Consider the following 16,940-nt stretch of genomic DNA (forward strand, 5'->3'; position numbering starts at 1 on the left):
AAGAAAAGAAACATATCCGTCCATTCTTTCTTAAATTCAAATAACTAAGAGCGGGGGGGGGGGGGGAGTGGAATTAAGAACTTTGTATTTAAAAAAAATTAAGTTCAGACTAAAAAATTAAGTTCAGACATTACTTGTCAAGAATGCAAATATCCCAGCCACTGAAAAACTAAACACTTACCACCTGCCATGGAGTTAATCCTTCCCTACTACAAAACAAGGCCACATGCAACCCGTGGAGCAAATATACTTTGCAATGTGCCCTCCTGTTCTCAGCCCTCAGTTGTCTAGGTGTCCTTCACAAAAGCGGGGAGTACAATGGGACTCTGGAGATGGGACATGGTCCTGAGTTGCCTGTTACAAATCTGGCCATGAAGAGCCAAGCCTGCATCACCTTCTAGGTGTCAGTTGAGGCCTAAGCTCCTGTCCTACTAGCTCAAAATCTCACCGCAGTAAGCTGGTGCATTTTCAAATTGGTGGCATTAGTGACCCTTATCAGTCAAGAATGCAACCTTTCTCATTTAGGCTGATTCTAGATTTGATTTAGCCTGGTTTCATAAAAACTGGAGGCTGTGCAACTGTGTTGTGGTAGTAGATGTAAGTAGGTGTTACAGACATATGGCTATATCTCTTCCAAATAATTTTTGAACTCACTGTCCAACGTAAAACAAATTTCATGGATTCCTAGACATGTTAAAACATAAATCACTTTAAAACTATTTTCACATTTTATCACCATAAGTCATAATGGGCAAAATAACGTGATCACAAAGGCGCATGTGAAAATGACCCTACAGAGCTGAATGTGAGTGCAAAAGAGTGACCCTCATAAATGCCTTGACTGCAAGATAAGCTCCAGTCAGACCCAGCCATCAACCAGAAGACACAAAGCTGTAGGAAAACAACCTGTATTCACTATGGCACTCAAAGAACAGCTGGTTCCCTGTAATTACCCTGTGGGTATTAAGCTCAAGCTACTTTCCTCTTGCCCTGCAATCAGCAGATAGTGTTAGCAGGCAATCGCTCCAGTGGCCTTTCCACACCTGAGATTCTTACCATCATTTTCCTTTGTTTTCTGACTTTTAAAGGATGTTATTTGCCACACTAGCACCTTCTGAAATTACTGTTTCGTTAGCACATTTCAGGATGATCTCACATCAAAACTGAGAAGAAAAGCACAAGGGTTTTTTCACTACAGATTGGAAATGCAGATTTCACGAGGATAAAACCACCTCATATGAGGTACACACTGTCTTCAGACACAGCTATCAGTCACAAATCTATTTGATTACATGTAACTGGACGTCTCTCCGTTCCATCCCACTCTGTCTCTCAAAAGTTCTGTTCCCTGGCTAAATTCTGAGATAGCTACCAAGTTTACTTAACTAAAATTTACCTTTTCCTACTGTTTTATTCCAGTTACTGTGACAGAACCAGTACTTCTCAGGGAGAGATGAATATTGACTCATGCATATCAACCATATATGGGAATTTCCAAAGATTCAAACTGAATTAGAAACTGGAGTCATGTGACCTCAGTTTTTGTTGTGTAGAAACTTGCCAACTCTCACTTTGTATTAGCATAAATAACAAATGAAGACTGTTTTATTGCTGTCAATAATTATATAAAGTCTTGCAAACCCACTCATGGTTTGGAATTCTCATGTTTTAACTGTGAAGATAAACAGAGTGAAATAAGTGTGACTATTATATATAAAATTTTGTCTCCCAATAAATATAGAATAGGTACATAGAGACATTTTTTAAAAGTAGAAGTACACTTATTTTTGTTTCATTTTAATGTCCTAGTTCACAAATCTTTTCAGTTTAAATGTTAATGTTAATTGTCTTTGAATTCCAATAAGTTACTATGGTCAAAATTCCTTTTTAAGTTATTCATATTCTATCAACCTCATTGTCTGGGAAACAACCATCACACTAAAAAAATTTTTTTAATTGTTTGTTTATTTGTTTGTTTGTTTTGTGTCTCATAACAGAAAGGGTGAGTGTCAGGGGATTTAATATATTGTACTGATATGTAATACTCCTTGATGGTTTTGGTACCAAGAGCATGCATACTCAAGTCACACAGAACTTCAATGTCAGAACCAGGAAACAAGCACACATTTGTGCTCATCCAGGCCAAGGAGACAGCAATAAAAACAGACATAACCATTACTTCTTCAGGCAAAATTCTAAATAAACAGATGGACCTTCAAAGTCAACCATATAAAAAATAGTTTTATTAAAAGGAAAAGCAAATTTCAGAGGCAACTCAAATAAAAATCTTTCAGATACTACTCAATCCCTGATACCAAAAAAAGGTGAAAAGACAAAGCTGTCTAAGTGGGAAAGCAGTCCTTGAGGAAATTAGCAATGAAACAGAGGCTAGTGAGCCTTTAAGAGGCATATGAAAGAACTAATCAGGATCCAATTTTTGTGTTGTACTCACGTGCTGTTAGTCATAACTTGGCCACTGAACTCAGCACGAACATTTTTCAGATTCCTTGAAATGTAGGAGTTATGCACAACTTGTAACATTTTTCAAACAGATACATTGACAGGTCTTATCAGAGACTTCACTGTCCAAGCATGAGCACATATTGGATCCACAAGTGAAGGCACAGGTGGAAAATCTATGGCATATGGATTTCACATGACATTATCACACAAGGAATCTGTGGAAAACCTGGAGTTAAATATAGAGCTTCTGTAGCTGCATACATGCATATATATTTTTTCTGTACACATATAGAAAAACTACATCCTGTCAAGGCTAATTTCATTAACTATATCCAGAATCATATGGAAAGATAGAGAAAAAAACTGGAGCAAAGTCATAATAGCCCCTGTATGAAACAGAAGGTTCATGTTAATTTGTTTTCTTTACAGATTCTCAGATGTCTTTTATTGTAGTCACAGCTGAAGTTTAATGTAAGTGGCATAATCTAGAGTTGACCAAAAGCATAGGAAAATGCAGCAAGATCTGACAGAATGCTTCTGACAGAGGCATTTTAATACAAGGATCTAATGAGGAAAGATCTTTTGGCATTGCCAGTGTTATGGAGAATTTCTGGACCTCCGATTCATCAGGAAGGGACCACTTCATTAACATATTGGTCAAAGGCTCTGTAGAAGATATAAGTCCTTTCTAACAAACAATATTCTTCTCACTGCAAAAATGTGAAATAATAAACTAATTTATTTTCACTGAGCCATATCTATCTATCTAGATGTATGTATATATACATATATATACATGTACATGCACACACACATACATATACATGTGTACATATATATACACACACATAAATGTATATAAACACACATGCATTTGTATTCACACCAATTCACCCTGACAGTAATCACAAATATTTTGGTTCTAGAAATCAGTACATAAACAAGCACCACAGACTGCATGTTTTCCACTTATTTTAATTTATTCAGTCTTGTCCTTTGCCACCAAAAGCATCATTAGATATTTTTTAAAAGAAAAATGGCAATGAACAGTTCTTTGTAGCGAGACCCCTCACTACAGGTCCTTCATTTTTAATTAGTTGAAATGATTATTTTTTAATTTATTTTGCATGGTCAAATATGTGAAATGTAGACAAAAGACTTTATTCTGTTTGTTAATGCGGGTTATCAGATAGGTTATGCTGTGTAATGTTTAGAATTTGGTTTTATTATTATAACCTATAGCCAGTATTTTATGTAAATGGCTAAAGACATGGTTTAAATAAAACACAATTAGATGTAGCTGGATAAAGGTGTGTTGCCTCCGTTTAATTTCTATTAATAGAGCATATTTATCACTATGCAAAGCTGATAATGTATTTGAGTTCCTAGTAAAACATCCAATTCTACTACTAGCAGTCAGAGTATAAGTTAAAAATCCCTATTTGTTAAATTTCAAGAACTGTAAGAATATAGTTCAGAATTAGTTACAATACAAATATTTATTCTGAATTAATCAATTATATTTCCTCAGGTCTCAGATTCTGCTGATCTTTCAGAATATTTGGTAGAATATGTCTTACGCTTTCAATTTCAAATTATGTTACTCATGTAAGTCAAAACCTATATTTGTGTTCTTCCCTTGAGAAATTAACATTCATTACTTAAAGCCAGATGCTATCTTTTTTGTGCATGTGAGACCTACATACACAACTTCTAAATTGCTAGTGGGCTTTGTGTGTGCAGTTTTCAGAGCTCTCTATATCAAATTGTCTGGTCAGTAAAAATATCTTCTCTTCTCAAGCTGCATAAATAAAGTAGAAATTGAGAGCATCAGAAGATGAATTGAGATATGGAGCCATTAATGACCTTAAGAACACTATTATCCATAACAATCATATTGGGATTCTAGGGAGAATCAAGCAACAAGACATTAATTTGAAGTATTGCTTTTCTTCACAAAGGTCTCTGTTGGAATGAATCTGTAGCTACACAATAAAAATTCACAACCAGCATAATGACTAATAAAACCTGTAGAATCAATCAATCAGAGCTAGAGACAACTAAGATTTTAATTCTGAGATATTGACCACGACCTTAAGTCAATGATAGTAGAAGAAAATGACAAAAATTCTTGAATGAGCATATTTGGTGTCAGTTGTTCTTTTTCCGTATGGAAAAGGCACAAATACACTTCTACACAAAGAATCATACATTCCAATCAATTCTGTCTTTCAATACAGAAAAGGTTTCTGTGCTATTCAGCTCTTTTCTCTATGTAAGATATAACATGCCAGCCATATAGACCTAACATATGGACAAAAAGGAAAACCTGAAAGTCATTCTGTTTGGAGACGACTACTGACCTTAGTAGCAATAAGGAAAAATAACAATATAGGGGCTAAAATGAAAGCACAGGGAACTTGATTCAAGTAATAAAAAGAACTTTCTTTTTTTTTCAGTAACTGAAAGAAATCTCGGTAATTCTTTTTCCCCTTTATGAAAGTAATCAGCATTTGAAATCCTCTACATCTTGAATATCAGCGCTCGTACTAGCAGGGATATTTAAACAAAAATGAAAAGGGCAAATGAAAGAACAAAGACCCAACTAACCAAAAATCTTCAAAGAATTAATGAAAACGACCTGATTTCATGCCCAAGACCCTGGCAGACTATCCTGCTGACTGAAGAATGAATCTATTATTAGTATTAAACAGCTTTTATACTACTTCAGTGATTGCATGAAACCATTAAGTTACAGCCTCCATTATCCTAATTTTTTTAGGGCAACTTAAATGATTTATGAACTTACTAACTGAAATGATGACACACCATATTCTCTAAATAAATGTTTTTTGTTCTAGGGAAACATATCAGTAGGAGGTTTGATCTAATAATTATCCTTAAAATATTAGATTTTGAAACTGGGTATATTCTGGAAATAGATTATAGTAATGTTTACAAAAAAATAAGATTCACTCTTCTCCTTGCCATTTGAGTTTCCTTTGGATCTTTGATTAAATACACCAAACAACTAAGAAGAAATACAAAGAGACATTGTCAAAACACAGACTCCTGCAGTGTATTATTAAAAAAAAACATAGAGGGCAATCTTGGCATCAATATTCTCTTTTGTTGCCAAGCTGAAACACACTTGTGTTCTTGTCAAACTGACTCCTGAGAACACTCCTAATCCTGCTGGCCTAGCCAGCACTGTTCCCTAGTATCCTTCCCAGTGCTAGCACTTGTTTATGTCACTGAGAAAAACTCTACCCTTGTTTTGAAACACAGTAGTTTAATACTGAGTCAACAAAATGGACTGAGGGGATATGGGGTAGGTCTGAGCCTGGTCAGTGGCAAAACAACTTAGAGGTTTTTGAATGCTGTAGGATTAGGCTGACTAAAAAATTTCTTGTTGTTCACTGAGATATCTGCAAGATTCTGTAGAAAGCCAGCATTTCTTAAAAATATACTGTTTCATCAGGGTCTGGTCACACTTTTCCTAAGACCTTCAAAGGTGGGCTGAGGGCTGATATTGTGGATCGGTGTCAGATTCTCCCGTGCTCGAGTGATAAGTGCTAGTCCTTTACCTAGAGCAGATGACTTCTCTGCTGTGCTGCCTCACATCTGTAACAGAGCTAGAAAGAGAAGGACATTTTGGGAATCAGAACTCCCTACCTTCCTACCATTTCTGCCCACCTCTGAGCCCCTCATGTCTGTCTGCCCTTCTTCCTGGGCCACAAATATTCATGAGAGCTCAGCCTCTTTTATCATTGCCCTTGGACATATCCTTTATCATTGCCTGTGGAGATATTCCGACCTGGGGCAGACCTCTTGCATAACTGGGATCATAGGGGCAAACTTAAATAGGTGTCCACTCCTTATCTCCTGCACCTCTGGTATCTCTAGTATTCATCTGAGGGGCCCCGTAGGCTCCCAGTGCCATTAGCAGTAGCCCATGCATGGTAGCCATAGGAACATGACTGAAAGACTACTTTGCCTTTGTGAACATCCATTCTATGTACTTGTCAAGCCCTTGAGATTATTGGTAAACTAAACTAGGCTCTGGTTATAATTAATCTGAAAACATTTTTTAAAGTTTTCTGTTATGTATACATAGCATCTCAGTTTAAATTACCTGTTCCTTTATTTCCACCTTTTTATATGCATGTACCTTCCAGAGAATTCCCTGGATAAATAGATCAAGAAACTAATATAATTTTGATAATAGGAATTGCTCATTGTAAAGCGTCACTACTTGATATGTGTTTAGGCTCTAAAGATAAAACAAAAATGCTTCCCTGTGAAGGAGGTTTACATTTGAAACAAAGGGCTGGAAATTAGATAATTTTGGAGAACATTGTTCAAGTATTGCTAGACCTGGAAATACGGTCATTTAAAGCTTTTATTTTGCTTGGGTATGTACTTATGAAAGCAGTTTCACCAAAGCCAGTTATTTAACTTACGTCATGTCTTTATTACACCCAGCTAACTAGATTAAGAGAGGCTGTTAAGGTATATCACAATCAGAAATTAAACTCACTGATATTTTTCAGATCCAGACATTCTTAAAAACTTATGTCCTCTTTTTTTTTTTTTTTTTTTAAATTAAACGCTTCTTCCACTGTAGGAAACTGTTGCTGTTTGATTCCTCAGGACCAAAATCAGCATCTTTTTGTTCTGTGTACCCATACTGCCTGTAATAATGAGGCCACTGTACTGGACTACAAACATTATTTTTCCGGTGGAAACCTATCAACTCACAATCCCAGAAACTCTCTTTGAGCTGCTCTTCTCCATTCCCAGCCTATGTGCCACTGGATTTAAAAAGAGGACTTTGTGCATTCAGTAGTCTAACCTTTTGTAAACATTCTGAGAATGATGATCCCTCCGATTACTGTACCTTTCATCCACCAGGTTGAATGGAAAATTCCCTAAAGCAAGCTGACCAGTTACAATGCAGGCCAGAAGCAATTTACTGATACAGTGAATTTCTGGAAAAGGCAGACAGAACTGTTCCTGCTATTTATTCCCTACTGATACGGCAATTGTGGAAGATAAACTTGTTTGCTCTTTGGTGCATTTATAATCCCAGTTCTCAGTTGCCCAGCAGTGACACTGTGCATGCAATTCAACGTTCAGGGAAACAAAGGCTCTGAAGAGTTGAAGGCAATGCTTGACCAGTTTGCTAAGCTACCTGTTGAAAGCTACCATCGTCACCAGTTAGAGTTAGAGTTTGCTGACTACAGCCCATTTCTTTCCTCAGCTTCTACAGTACTAACTTGCCTCATTCCTTTATTTGATATATTTTGTTCCACTCCTCTGTCACTACCTTCCTCACCTTTTTGGGGTTTTGTAGGTGATGTTTTATGTTAAGGAAACTGAGGTCCATGTCTGAGAAATGAGCTCCTGTCTTAGTTGCCAAAGAAGCAGTCTTATTTCCAAAAGACAACAGCCCTGATGCTTCCAGCACCAAATGGGGCCTTCCAAAAAATTGTCAGTGATGATGGTTTCTAGAGTGTGATCAAGTGTATAGGAAATAACAGCACCAAGAAATACCATACCATCATTTCCTTAGACTTTTGAAAGCTATGATGGCTGACATCTCTTTTCAGCCTTCCATTTTACTAAACATTTGTATTGGAAGAAACTTTTGAAGACATTTTATTAGTTCTTCTCCCTGCCTTAAAATTCCTAAATTATCAGTTCAAAGCAACCTCGGGAAGAGCACAATGAAATGTCATACCAGATGTACACTGGGGTGAAAATTGCAAATCAGGGCATGTTGATGTGTACCTCCACAACTGAACCCCTTATTTTTTTTATCAACACTGTCTGTAAGGAGTATACAGGTGTCAAGAAGTCTAGTGATAACTGTGGGCTAAAATATGTTGATAGGGAATAAAAAACACAACGAACTTTAATGTTGGCTGTACTTAACCCCACGCACAAGTGTTAAAACGTGTTAGTGAGTGTTCTACTACAGTCTTCAGTCTTGCTCACTTTACCCTATAGGTTCAGTTACCAGAGGATTCAGAACATATGAGAGGAACCCAGTATGTTCTAATACAAAATAATCTTTAATTTGATAGCATTATTTTCTAATACTTTTTTTTTTAGTTGTTCATGAACAAACACAATACCTTTTAAAACAACCTCTAAAGGAACACTTCTTAAGCTACAGGAATGGTGCTGCACAGAGCTACTCAGTTCTTTAGGAGCTGGGTTTTTTTCCTTCTGCAGACTAGTATTCTACACTTGTTAGGGATACTTACCTCAAAGGGATTTCAGTAGTTGTTAAAACCTAGTCCACTGTCATAAGCACCACATCTTATAACCCTTTGCCCCTATTCATGGGATTGGTAAGGTTTTGTAACTTAATGTCCCAGAACTATTTTACTCTAATGATTAGAACCTTTTTTAAATAGCCCGCCTAAATTTATTCATAGCCAGTTTATACCAATTTGGTTTTACAACAGTGATGACTTTTGCTTTAAATAGTTCATCTCAGTTTATGATATGTATATTGACAGGAATTGTATCCTCTTTTAGCTATGTCTCTCCTTTTTTGTCTTTTGTTTTCCCTCTAACAGTGCCAAATATTTCTGCCTTAAAAGAAGAAGCTAGGCTCTTCTTTCCCCTGATTTTTCACATCTGTTTCAGATTTTAAATCATTTTTCTTGAACAAAACTACACGGTATCCCTGAGGATATTTCCTCAGGACTTTATTTGATAGCATGAATACTTCCCTATCTCTGTAGAAATTACCTCTTCTGATACAATGTAAGTTCTTTGCATAAGAAAGTTTTCACAATCACTCTTTCCATCCTGGTAACCTCTCATCTCATTCTGTTTGGATTTAAATTCCTTTGTCTGGGTAGCTGATTTACATAAGAGGCAGAGTACTCCCATTGTGTATTACATAACAAATTATAAACTCAGGTTTCCTTGCCAAAATATTTACTGATATTAACTATAGGAGCCACCTTCCATAAAATGTTGACACAGCATTCCCACTAACTTGGAGGTTTTCAGCAGTCAACCAGGTGCTTTCCTGGCTTTTCTCTTCATAGATCCATGGCAATGAATGCCACCAATAGCTGTGGCAATTATTTAATTTCCTGCAGGAGGATATTTCCTTTATAGGGAATACCACACTACCACATAATGAACATAACCAGCCCACCATTCCCAACTTACAACAACATTGGTAACATCAGTTGCATTTAATGTTCTGTAAAGTTCTGTAATACTTGATTAAAACATTATTACACATATATTTCTCTCTTTCAGCTCTATCCTGTAATGTTGAAAGCTCCTCTCCTTGGGGAGCTAAGCACACTACAGAATCAGTTTGTTTGCCCATGGACATAACTGATCTTTAATGTATAAATTAAAATACGGGTGACAGTAGATTTTTCTACTGCTACCTTCCCATATTTTATGCATGAGTTGTTTTTATCACATGGTTGTTTTATGCTCTGAAGGCTAAATAGGGAGATAAGGCAAAGTGTAAATTTTATCTTTAAAAAACGTATTATGCTTAAGTTAAGACCTCTGTCCTGGTTTCGGCTGGGATAGAGTTTTCTTTCTAGTAGTTGGTATAGTGTTATGTTTTGGGTTCAGTATGAGAAGAATGTTGATAACACACTGATGTTTTCAGTTGTTGCTAAGTAGTGTTTAGGCTAAGTCAAGGATTTTTCAGCTTCTCATGCCCAGCCAGTGAGAAGGCTGGAGGGGCACAAGCAGTTGGGAGGGAACACAGCCAGAGCAGCTGGCCCAAAGTGGCCAAAGGGATATTCCATACCATGTGATGTCATGCCCAGTATATAAATGGGGGGCGGTGGCCTGGGGAAGGGCAGATTGCTGCTCGGGAACTGACTGGGCATCAGTCAGCAAGTGGTGAGCAGTTGCATTGTGCATCACTTGTTTTGTATATTCCAATCCTTTTATTAGTATTGTCATTTTATTATTGTTATTATTATCATTACTATTTTCTTCCTTTCTGTTCTATTAAACTGTTCTTATCTCAACCCGTGAGTTTTACTTTTTTTTCCCCAATTCTCTCCCCCATCCCACTGGGTGGGGGGGAAGTGTGTGAGCGGCTGCATGGTGCTTAGTTGCTGGCTGGGGTTAAACCACGACAAACTCTCATAAGAAATTGAACTTGATTAATAAGTGTACTCGTTGGTACCAATCCTTGCCTTCATCTCTGCAATTTATAGCAGATTCATGGTCAGATGAACACTTGTTTATAGTGACCAGGGGGTGTGGATACAAAGCAGTTGCTTTTTGCCTCATTGGCATACAGTTAGGGGAAAAATAGAAATGCTAGCACAGAGTCCATATAGTGATAATTTTTTCTTGTTTTATTCTAAAAGTTGGACTCCATCTATTTTAAATGCAAACGGGTTACATAATTTAAGAACTGAAAAAAATAAGGCTACTGGACAGTATGGAAAGCAATTGCCATATATGTTTAGGTGAAACTAAACTTTAAAATCAGTCTGTCTCCTGCCATGCAAACAACAGGAATAAAACAAGTAGCACAACACTGTTTTACTCAATAGCTGAGAAATAATGAAAATGTTTCCATCAGCTTTCAAGTAATCTTCATCTTAATATTCTTTGTAGTTCTCTTTAATATGTGGTTTTCCAGTCCTCTGTCCTATTATCTTGATTTTTATCATTCTATATCTTTCATGGGCCTGCAGTATGTGACATTGATCCCATTCAACTCAGCATCAAACAATGAGGCAGGATAAAGGCCTTTATGTCTGGCACTTCGGTATTTACAGAAATATGCATTACTTGATTTAACCAAAAGCAGAAAAACATGTATTCCCTACTTTTTAATATGATCTTGATTATAATAGGGAATGTTATTTTGAAATAAAAAAATTGGGAAAGTTAATAATTTAATTGAGATTTTATTTTTTTCTACATTATTACTGCCTCTCTTGATACTGCCAAAGGAGGGGAAAAAAATAATGGAAATCAAAATATCATTTGAGTTGATGCATAATTGTTCCATTGTTGGAAAACAAAAGTCGTACAGCAGTCTCTTGCTGAAATCTCGTCCAATACATTTTAAAATACTACATGCAGTCTGTGCAACTCACAGTTGTTTTTCCATTATTTTTACTGAGACCTTTTAACTGCTGTTAATTATAAACACCAGTGTTAGATTGGTCGTCCTGAGATAGTTCCCATGGGCAGCAGTACTTGTTAGGTTTTGGCAGAGAGATACAATGGGTTATCTTCTCTGTGTGGTTTGGATGCCATTGGTCTGGAGACATGGAAAGAGAGATGCTACTTGTCACAGTCCCATCAGTTCTTTTGGACCCAACTCCTTCCCCAAAGAGAGGCACACCTTTAGGTAGTCTGCAGGTACTTGCCACATTTGTGCCATTAAAAAAAGAAAAAGAAAAAAAAAAAAAAGATCTTCAGTCATTTTCTGTCCAACCCAATTGTGCCATCAACATCCTACCAGAAAGGATTCAAAATGGGACACAGTCTGCTGGAGTCTCTCACCCTATAAGTTTCACTCTTCTTCAGCCCCATGGATTTTGACCTGGTATGGATGTTAAAATGGAGTTGATTTTCCTTCCCCTTTACCCTTAAAATGTCAGGTCGCAGGCGTGGGCTTTAAGGGCTGAAGTGAAGAGCAAAGAGAAAGGAAGCCCTCCTGTTAACACTGTTTGGAGCGGCACCTTTGTTTTTTTCTTGTTAATATGATTCAGCTGAGTCAATGCAGGCCTGTGTTTTCCCCTTCCTTACCTCTCCATTCAAATCAGGACTGTATCCCTGAGGGATCATTTTCATTAGGTAAAAGATAGGTGAGGGAATGAACAGACCAATTAGACTCCAGATCCTTTAGCCTGGGAAAGCTTGTAGAAAAGCAACAGGGATTAAATTTACAGTGTGTGGTTCGTAACAAGGTCACCATGTTCTGCACTACTTGCTAATGAGACCATATTTTACACTGAAACTTTGCAGTAAGGTCTGTATTTGGAGGACTAAATAAAAAAATTCAGCTTTTCTTTTGATTCAGGTAGCTTATGCCTCTTTTGACTTCCTGGCTCATTTCTTGAAGGCAATAGGCAAAGGATAGAAATAAACACAAGAAACACTTTCTGTGGCATTGTGTAAATTAAAGTCAATTGAAAACTATGCACAAACCCAAATAAATACCAGCAATATGATTACAGATCTATAAAACTTAACAATGTTTCTGTAATGATGGCTGAGAGGAGAAAAATTCTCAAAGACCTGATTGAAAGAGCTGAAATGAAATACAGTTCCATCTTTCATGGTTTTAGCAAGATAATTTTGGTTCAGTGTTGACTAATACAGAATAATAGGAATAAAATATGCTGCCTCAGTCTCAGCATTATTGGCTTTACATTATTGGTCCTGACAGCTGGCTTTTAAAATGCCGTAAATATTGGGCAATGCTGTTCTGCTAAGACAAGCCACTTCATCAAGCATATTTCCAAATCACGCTTTATTTTCAAATGTGTTTAATTTCTCTCTATATGGCAAAGGAGCCCACTGCAAAATTGACCTGCAACAGAGTGCCCTCTACTGCATTTATTTAGGAAAGGAAAATAAAGCAAGTGCCTTAAAAATAAAATCTTTACAGACTCAGGCAGCAGTTTTGTCACAGGCCACTGGACATTGACTAAATATAATATACATATAAGCATGTATCACTCTTACCTTCTTCTAAAGAGCTGGAAACCACTAGGGAATAATAGTTTAAAATAGGTACGAAATTTGCACAATCTGTTTCATGGTTTTAAATTAAATCAGTGCATGTCTTTCCATACCAAGATGGTCTGTGTTTATAGGTTGGAGAGTTATTAGGGAAGTTAAAAAGCTGTGCTGTGTTGCTGCCCCGCCCCCCTTCTCTTTGCTGCCAGGAGGGATCTATAAAAATATGAAGTGAAAAAGTCTCTCTGCTTATAAATTTGTTTTCTCAGTCCTTAATCACTCATGCTCCCTCATTTCTCCCGTTCTTTCTATTTGCCATTAGGTCACTACCATTAAACTGAACTCTCCTTTTCATTCCCATGTCCTTGATAAACTGATGTTACTGAGTTATACCTCTTGCAAATGATGAAGATACTTCACTACTTCACCAGTGCCGTCTCAAAAGCATAGAAACTGACAAGTTGCAAATGTATCTATCATGAAAGCAATTCTACAGCAAGGCAAAAACTCTCAAGCAGACCTATACTTCTGAAGTCTTCGCCTGTTTTTATTTTTCTCAGTCTGAATTGGGCCAGCCTAATGCTGAGTTTTGTGACAGACCAAACACTTGCAACTTCTGTTTAAACTCACAGTGGCTCTTAATGTTCAAACCCTCAGGGATGAGAAAACTGCTTCTCAAAATACTGGTATGAATGAACATTAAACTTTTTGAGTCACTTCTGAAATGCCCTGATTTGTACAATAAAGTCCATGCTTTGCTGGCTGTATCTGTGGAGCCACAATTTCATTCTTAAAGTCTCAGCTTATGTCTTGATAAGCCACACTGAAAGCAATTGAACTGGATCTTGCTGCATGATCAAAGGTGTTCCATGTTTGCCCTCTGCAGTCAAAGATGGTGTTTGAATACCTTAGGACATTTTTGAGTATGTCACTAGGGCAGAGTAGAGGTAGGTAGCAAACAATGTTTCCCAAAGCAACATAATCAATTACCAAAAATTCTTTAAACAAAATAGAAATAACACAAGCAGGCATTTCCGTAGTACACAGTGCATATATGGCCTTGCATATATTTCAGCAATGAATATTCTGTCTATGGATTTGTTCCCACATCTGAAACTTTCCCTTAAGGAAACTCTTGTTGACAATTTACAACTTCTAAGGATGATATCTCTGTAATTGCTTTCCCTTTGCTTCATACCTGTAAATCTTGTATCTTGTGCTAAATCCCTGTCGACTTCTGTCCACAAAATCTGTGTATTCCTGTGAGCGATGGAAGGGTCCCTTATCAGAGAGGAGCCAGTCGAAGGGGCTTGTGGCATGCTGATCCGAAACAGCAGCAACTGCTAAAACCCAGCAATGAAGACTCAGTGCTATCCACTCCCATAGAGCCATCAGAGAGAACAATTCAGCACCAGCACTGCATCGCCATATCATGCTTCCACTGGGGACTTAGAGCCTTCATTCTCTTAGCTTTCCCTCAACACCTAGACAAAATACACAGTCAATTAGATAAGCACACACTAGGCATCCCTTGGAAGTAGAAACAAGTTTCCTTTCTTTCAGCTTAAAGAGATAGTGGCCTCTACTTTATTACATTTTACATTAGCATAAACCCCACTAGGCTAGTTAACAGCGGAGTGTTTCAGTACTTCAAATGCTGTGAAACTAATGTCTTCATTAACATCATCAGTGATAATATTTACTGTTGAAGGGAAACCTTCATAAATTGCCAGGGGAGGAATTGTTGAGTTTTTTTCTAATAATGCTAGTCATTAATGAAAAATATGCAACACAAGAATTATTGCCTGTTAGCATCAGTACAAAATCATTCAGCAATGTCTATGCATAAGGTCGCACTTCAGATATTGGACAGAAAACAGATGAGATTCCAAAGACCCAGATTGCTTTCTTTTTTTATGTGCTTGGAAAAGTCACTTAATGGCTTGTCTTCACTACAAACGTAGCTAACAGATTCATGTTATTCTGTTTCAACTAGCATAGCTGGACAAAGTGTGACTGCATTGATCAATAGCACTGGAGCTACCCACAGCAATGAGTTCAATGAGTTATTCAAGCTCCAGATGCTGCAATTTTGAGTATCCCTAACAGCAGCACTTGACTTTCTGTCCAATTCACTCCAACCCAACGGATCAGCCCAGAAACACTATTTAAATGGAGTCTAAACAATTGTTTGTGTGCCCAATCAAAAACCGAGTATTAACCATAGCCTCTTGTAGGAACGCAGTGAAGACAAGCCACAGTTTCTCTCTATGCCTCAGTCCCATACCTGTGAAATGGGATAATGACTCTATATCTTGCTCAGATTGTGTGAAAACATCTATGCAAGAGCATGAAGTTCTCAGAAATACTGAAATGACAAAGGTCATGTAGATTCCTAAATATATAAAAACAATCAGTTCCAGTTTCAGTGTAAGGTAAAACTGCACAGAATTAATTAAAATATATTAATGTGAGAGCTTTCATTTTTCTAGCTGATGAATTTACAGGGAAAAACATTTTTTAATTCACATTCACTCAAAACAGCACTCATGACATTTTTACAATGCCCCTTGCTACGATTTTTTTTACTTGGTGGGAAGTGCACCCTAAATGAAGGACGCTTCCAATAGAACAGTTTTGCAACTGCACACTCAGTACCACCCATCCATTATAATGGAAATGGTGTAGCTGAATGAATATGCTCTGTGCATATATTTGACACATTAATATTCTGAAAGGTCTTTTGTATAGATTATAAACCTATCAGCTGCAGGAAGTTAACTGCCTCCAGAAGAGCACAGAAGTTCATATGAACCAACAGGAATTTACAGTCTGAGAATATAATAAACTGTCTATACAACCAGAGAAATAGTCAAGGTTTATTGTCGTCTTAGGCACAAATGTAATTGTTTGTAACATGATTTGGACCTGATCCTACAAACAGTAAATGTGTGAGAAGAAAAAGACCCTATTCATATATTTCATGCTGAGCATATGCCAAAGCGCTGAGTTGTAACCATGAACAGTTAGAACCACACAGTAATTTATGATCATAAAACACAGATTGCATTACTTTTATAAATCTTATTGAAACAAGATTCCAGGAGTCTACAACAAATAGTTCTCTAACTTTTATTTATACTCTCAAGCAACCACTTACATGCAAAAAGCCTGCAGATCTGTTTATACTACATGAAGTTTCAGTACCTTCTCCCTAGACTACTGCTTTCTTTCACAGGTTGAAGTTCATGTATGTGAGGTTACACTATTGCATAACCTTCATCACATCATATGAAAAAGCATGCACAGATCTGAAGCAAAACTGAAACGCAATAGGTTGCTCTCCTGGCCCATAAAAGCCATGATGATCATTTGGTTGCCATTTCCTGTAAAAAATTAGCTCAGTGTAAATGAAGACGACATGTAAGTCCCTTCCAGACAGGCCAGACCAGCTTTTGCATCAAAACGGAGTGAAAAATCCACAAATACTTCTGCCTCTCTTCTTCTTCACAATGAGGGAAAAATATTTTGCCCAGCATACTCATTCCCCTCCATCATCCTTTTCATAGACTAGGAAGACCCTGTGCATAATTTCTTAACGTTACATGAAGCTACAAAGAGCATAATGAGAATTTTAATTTTCATACCTACTGCTGTTATAAAATTGCTAGCTAAGACATAAGGCTCTATTTTTCCTAAATTATCTTTTCTATTGAAAAAAAGCATGTAATGATTTAAATTACAAGTGGTAGGAGTTTACTTTT

The 16,940-nt window shown here is 37.0% G+C and overlaps 1 protein-coding gene across 1 annotated transcript in view; it reads right to left on the reverse strand.

The window, feature by feature from the left end:
• BRINP3 (bone morphogenetic protein/retinoic acid inducible neural-specific 3) overlaps positions 1 to 14,610 on the reverse strand; it is a 209,641-nt gene extending 195,031 nt beyond the window's left edge. The window contains exon 1 of the mRNA XM_010580706.1: positions 14,375 to 14,610. Within this exon, the coding sequence (XP_010579008.1) occupies positions 14,375 to 14,610 (236 nt within the window). The remainder of the gene's footprint in view (positions 1 to 14,374) is intronic.
• Between the last annotated feature and the right edge of the window lie 2,330 nt (positions 14,611 to 16,940).

Source organism: Haliaeetus leucocephalus, unplaced genomic scaffold (genome assembly GCF_000737465.1).
Source record: "Haliaeetus leucocephalus isolate CR32 unplaced genomic scaffold, Haliaeetus_leucocephalus-4.0 Scaffold730, whole genome shotgun sequence".
Lineage (NCBI taxonomy): Eukaryota > Metazoa > Chordata > Aves > Accipitriformes > Accipitridae > Haliaeetus > Haliaeetus leucocephalus.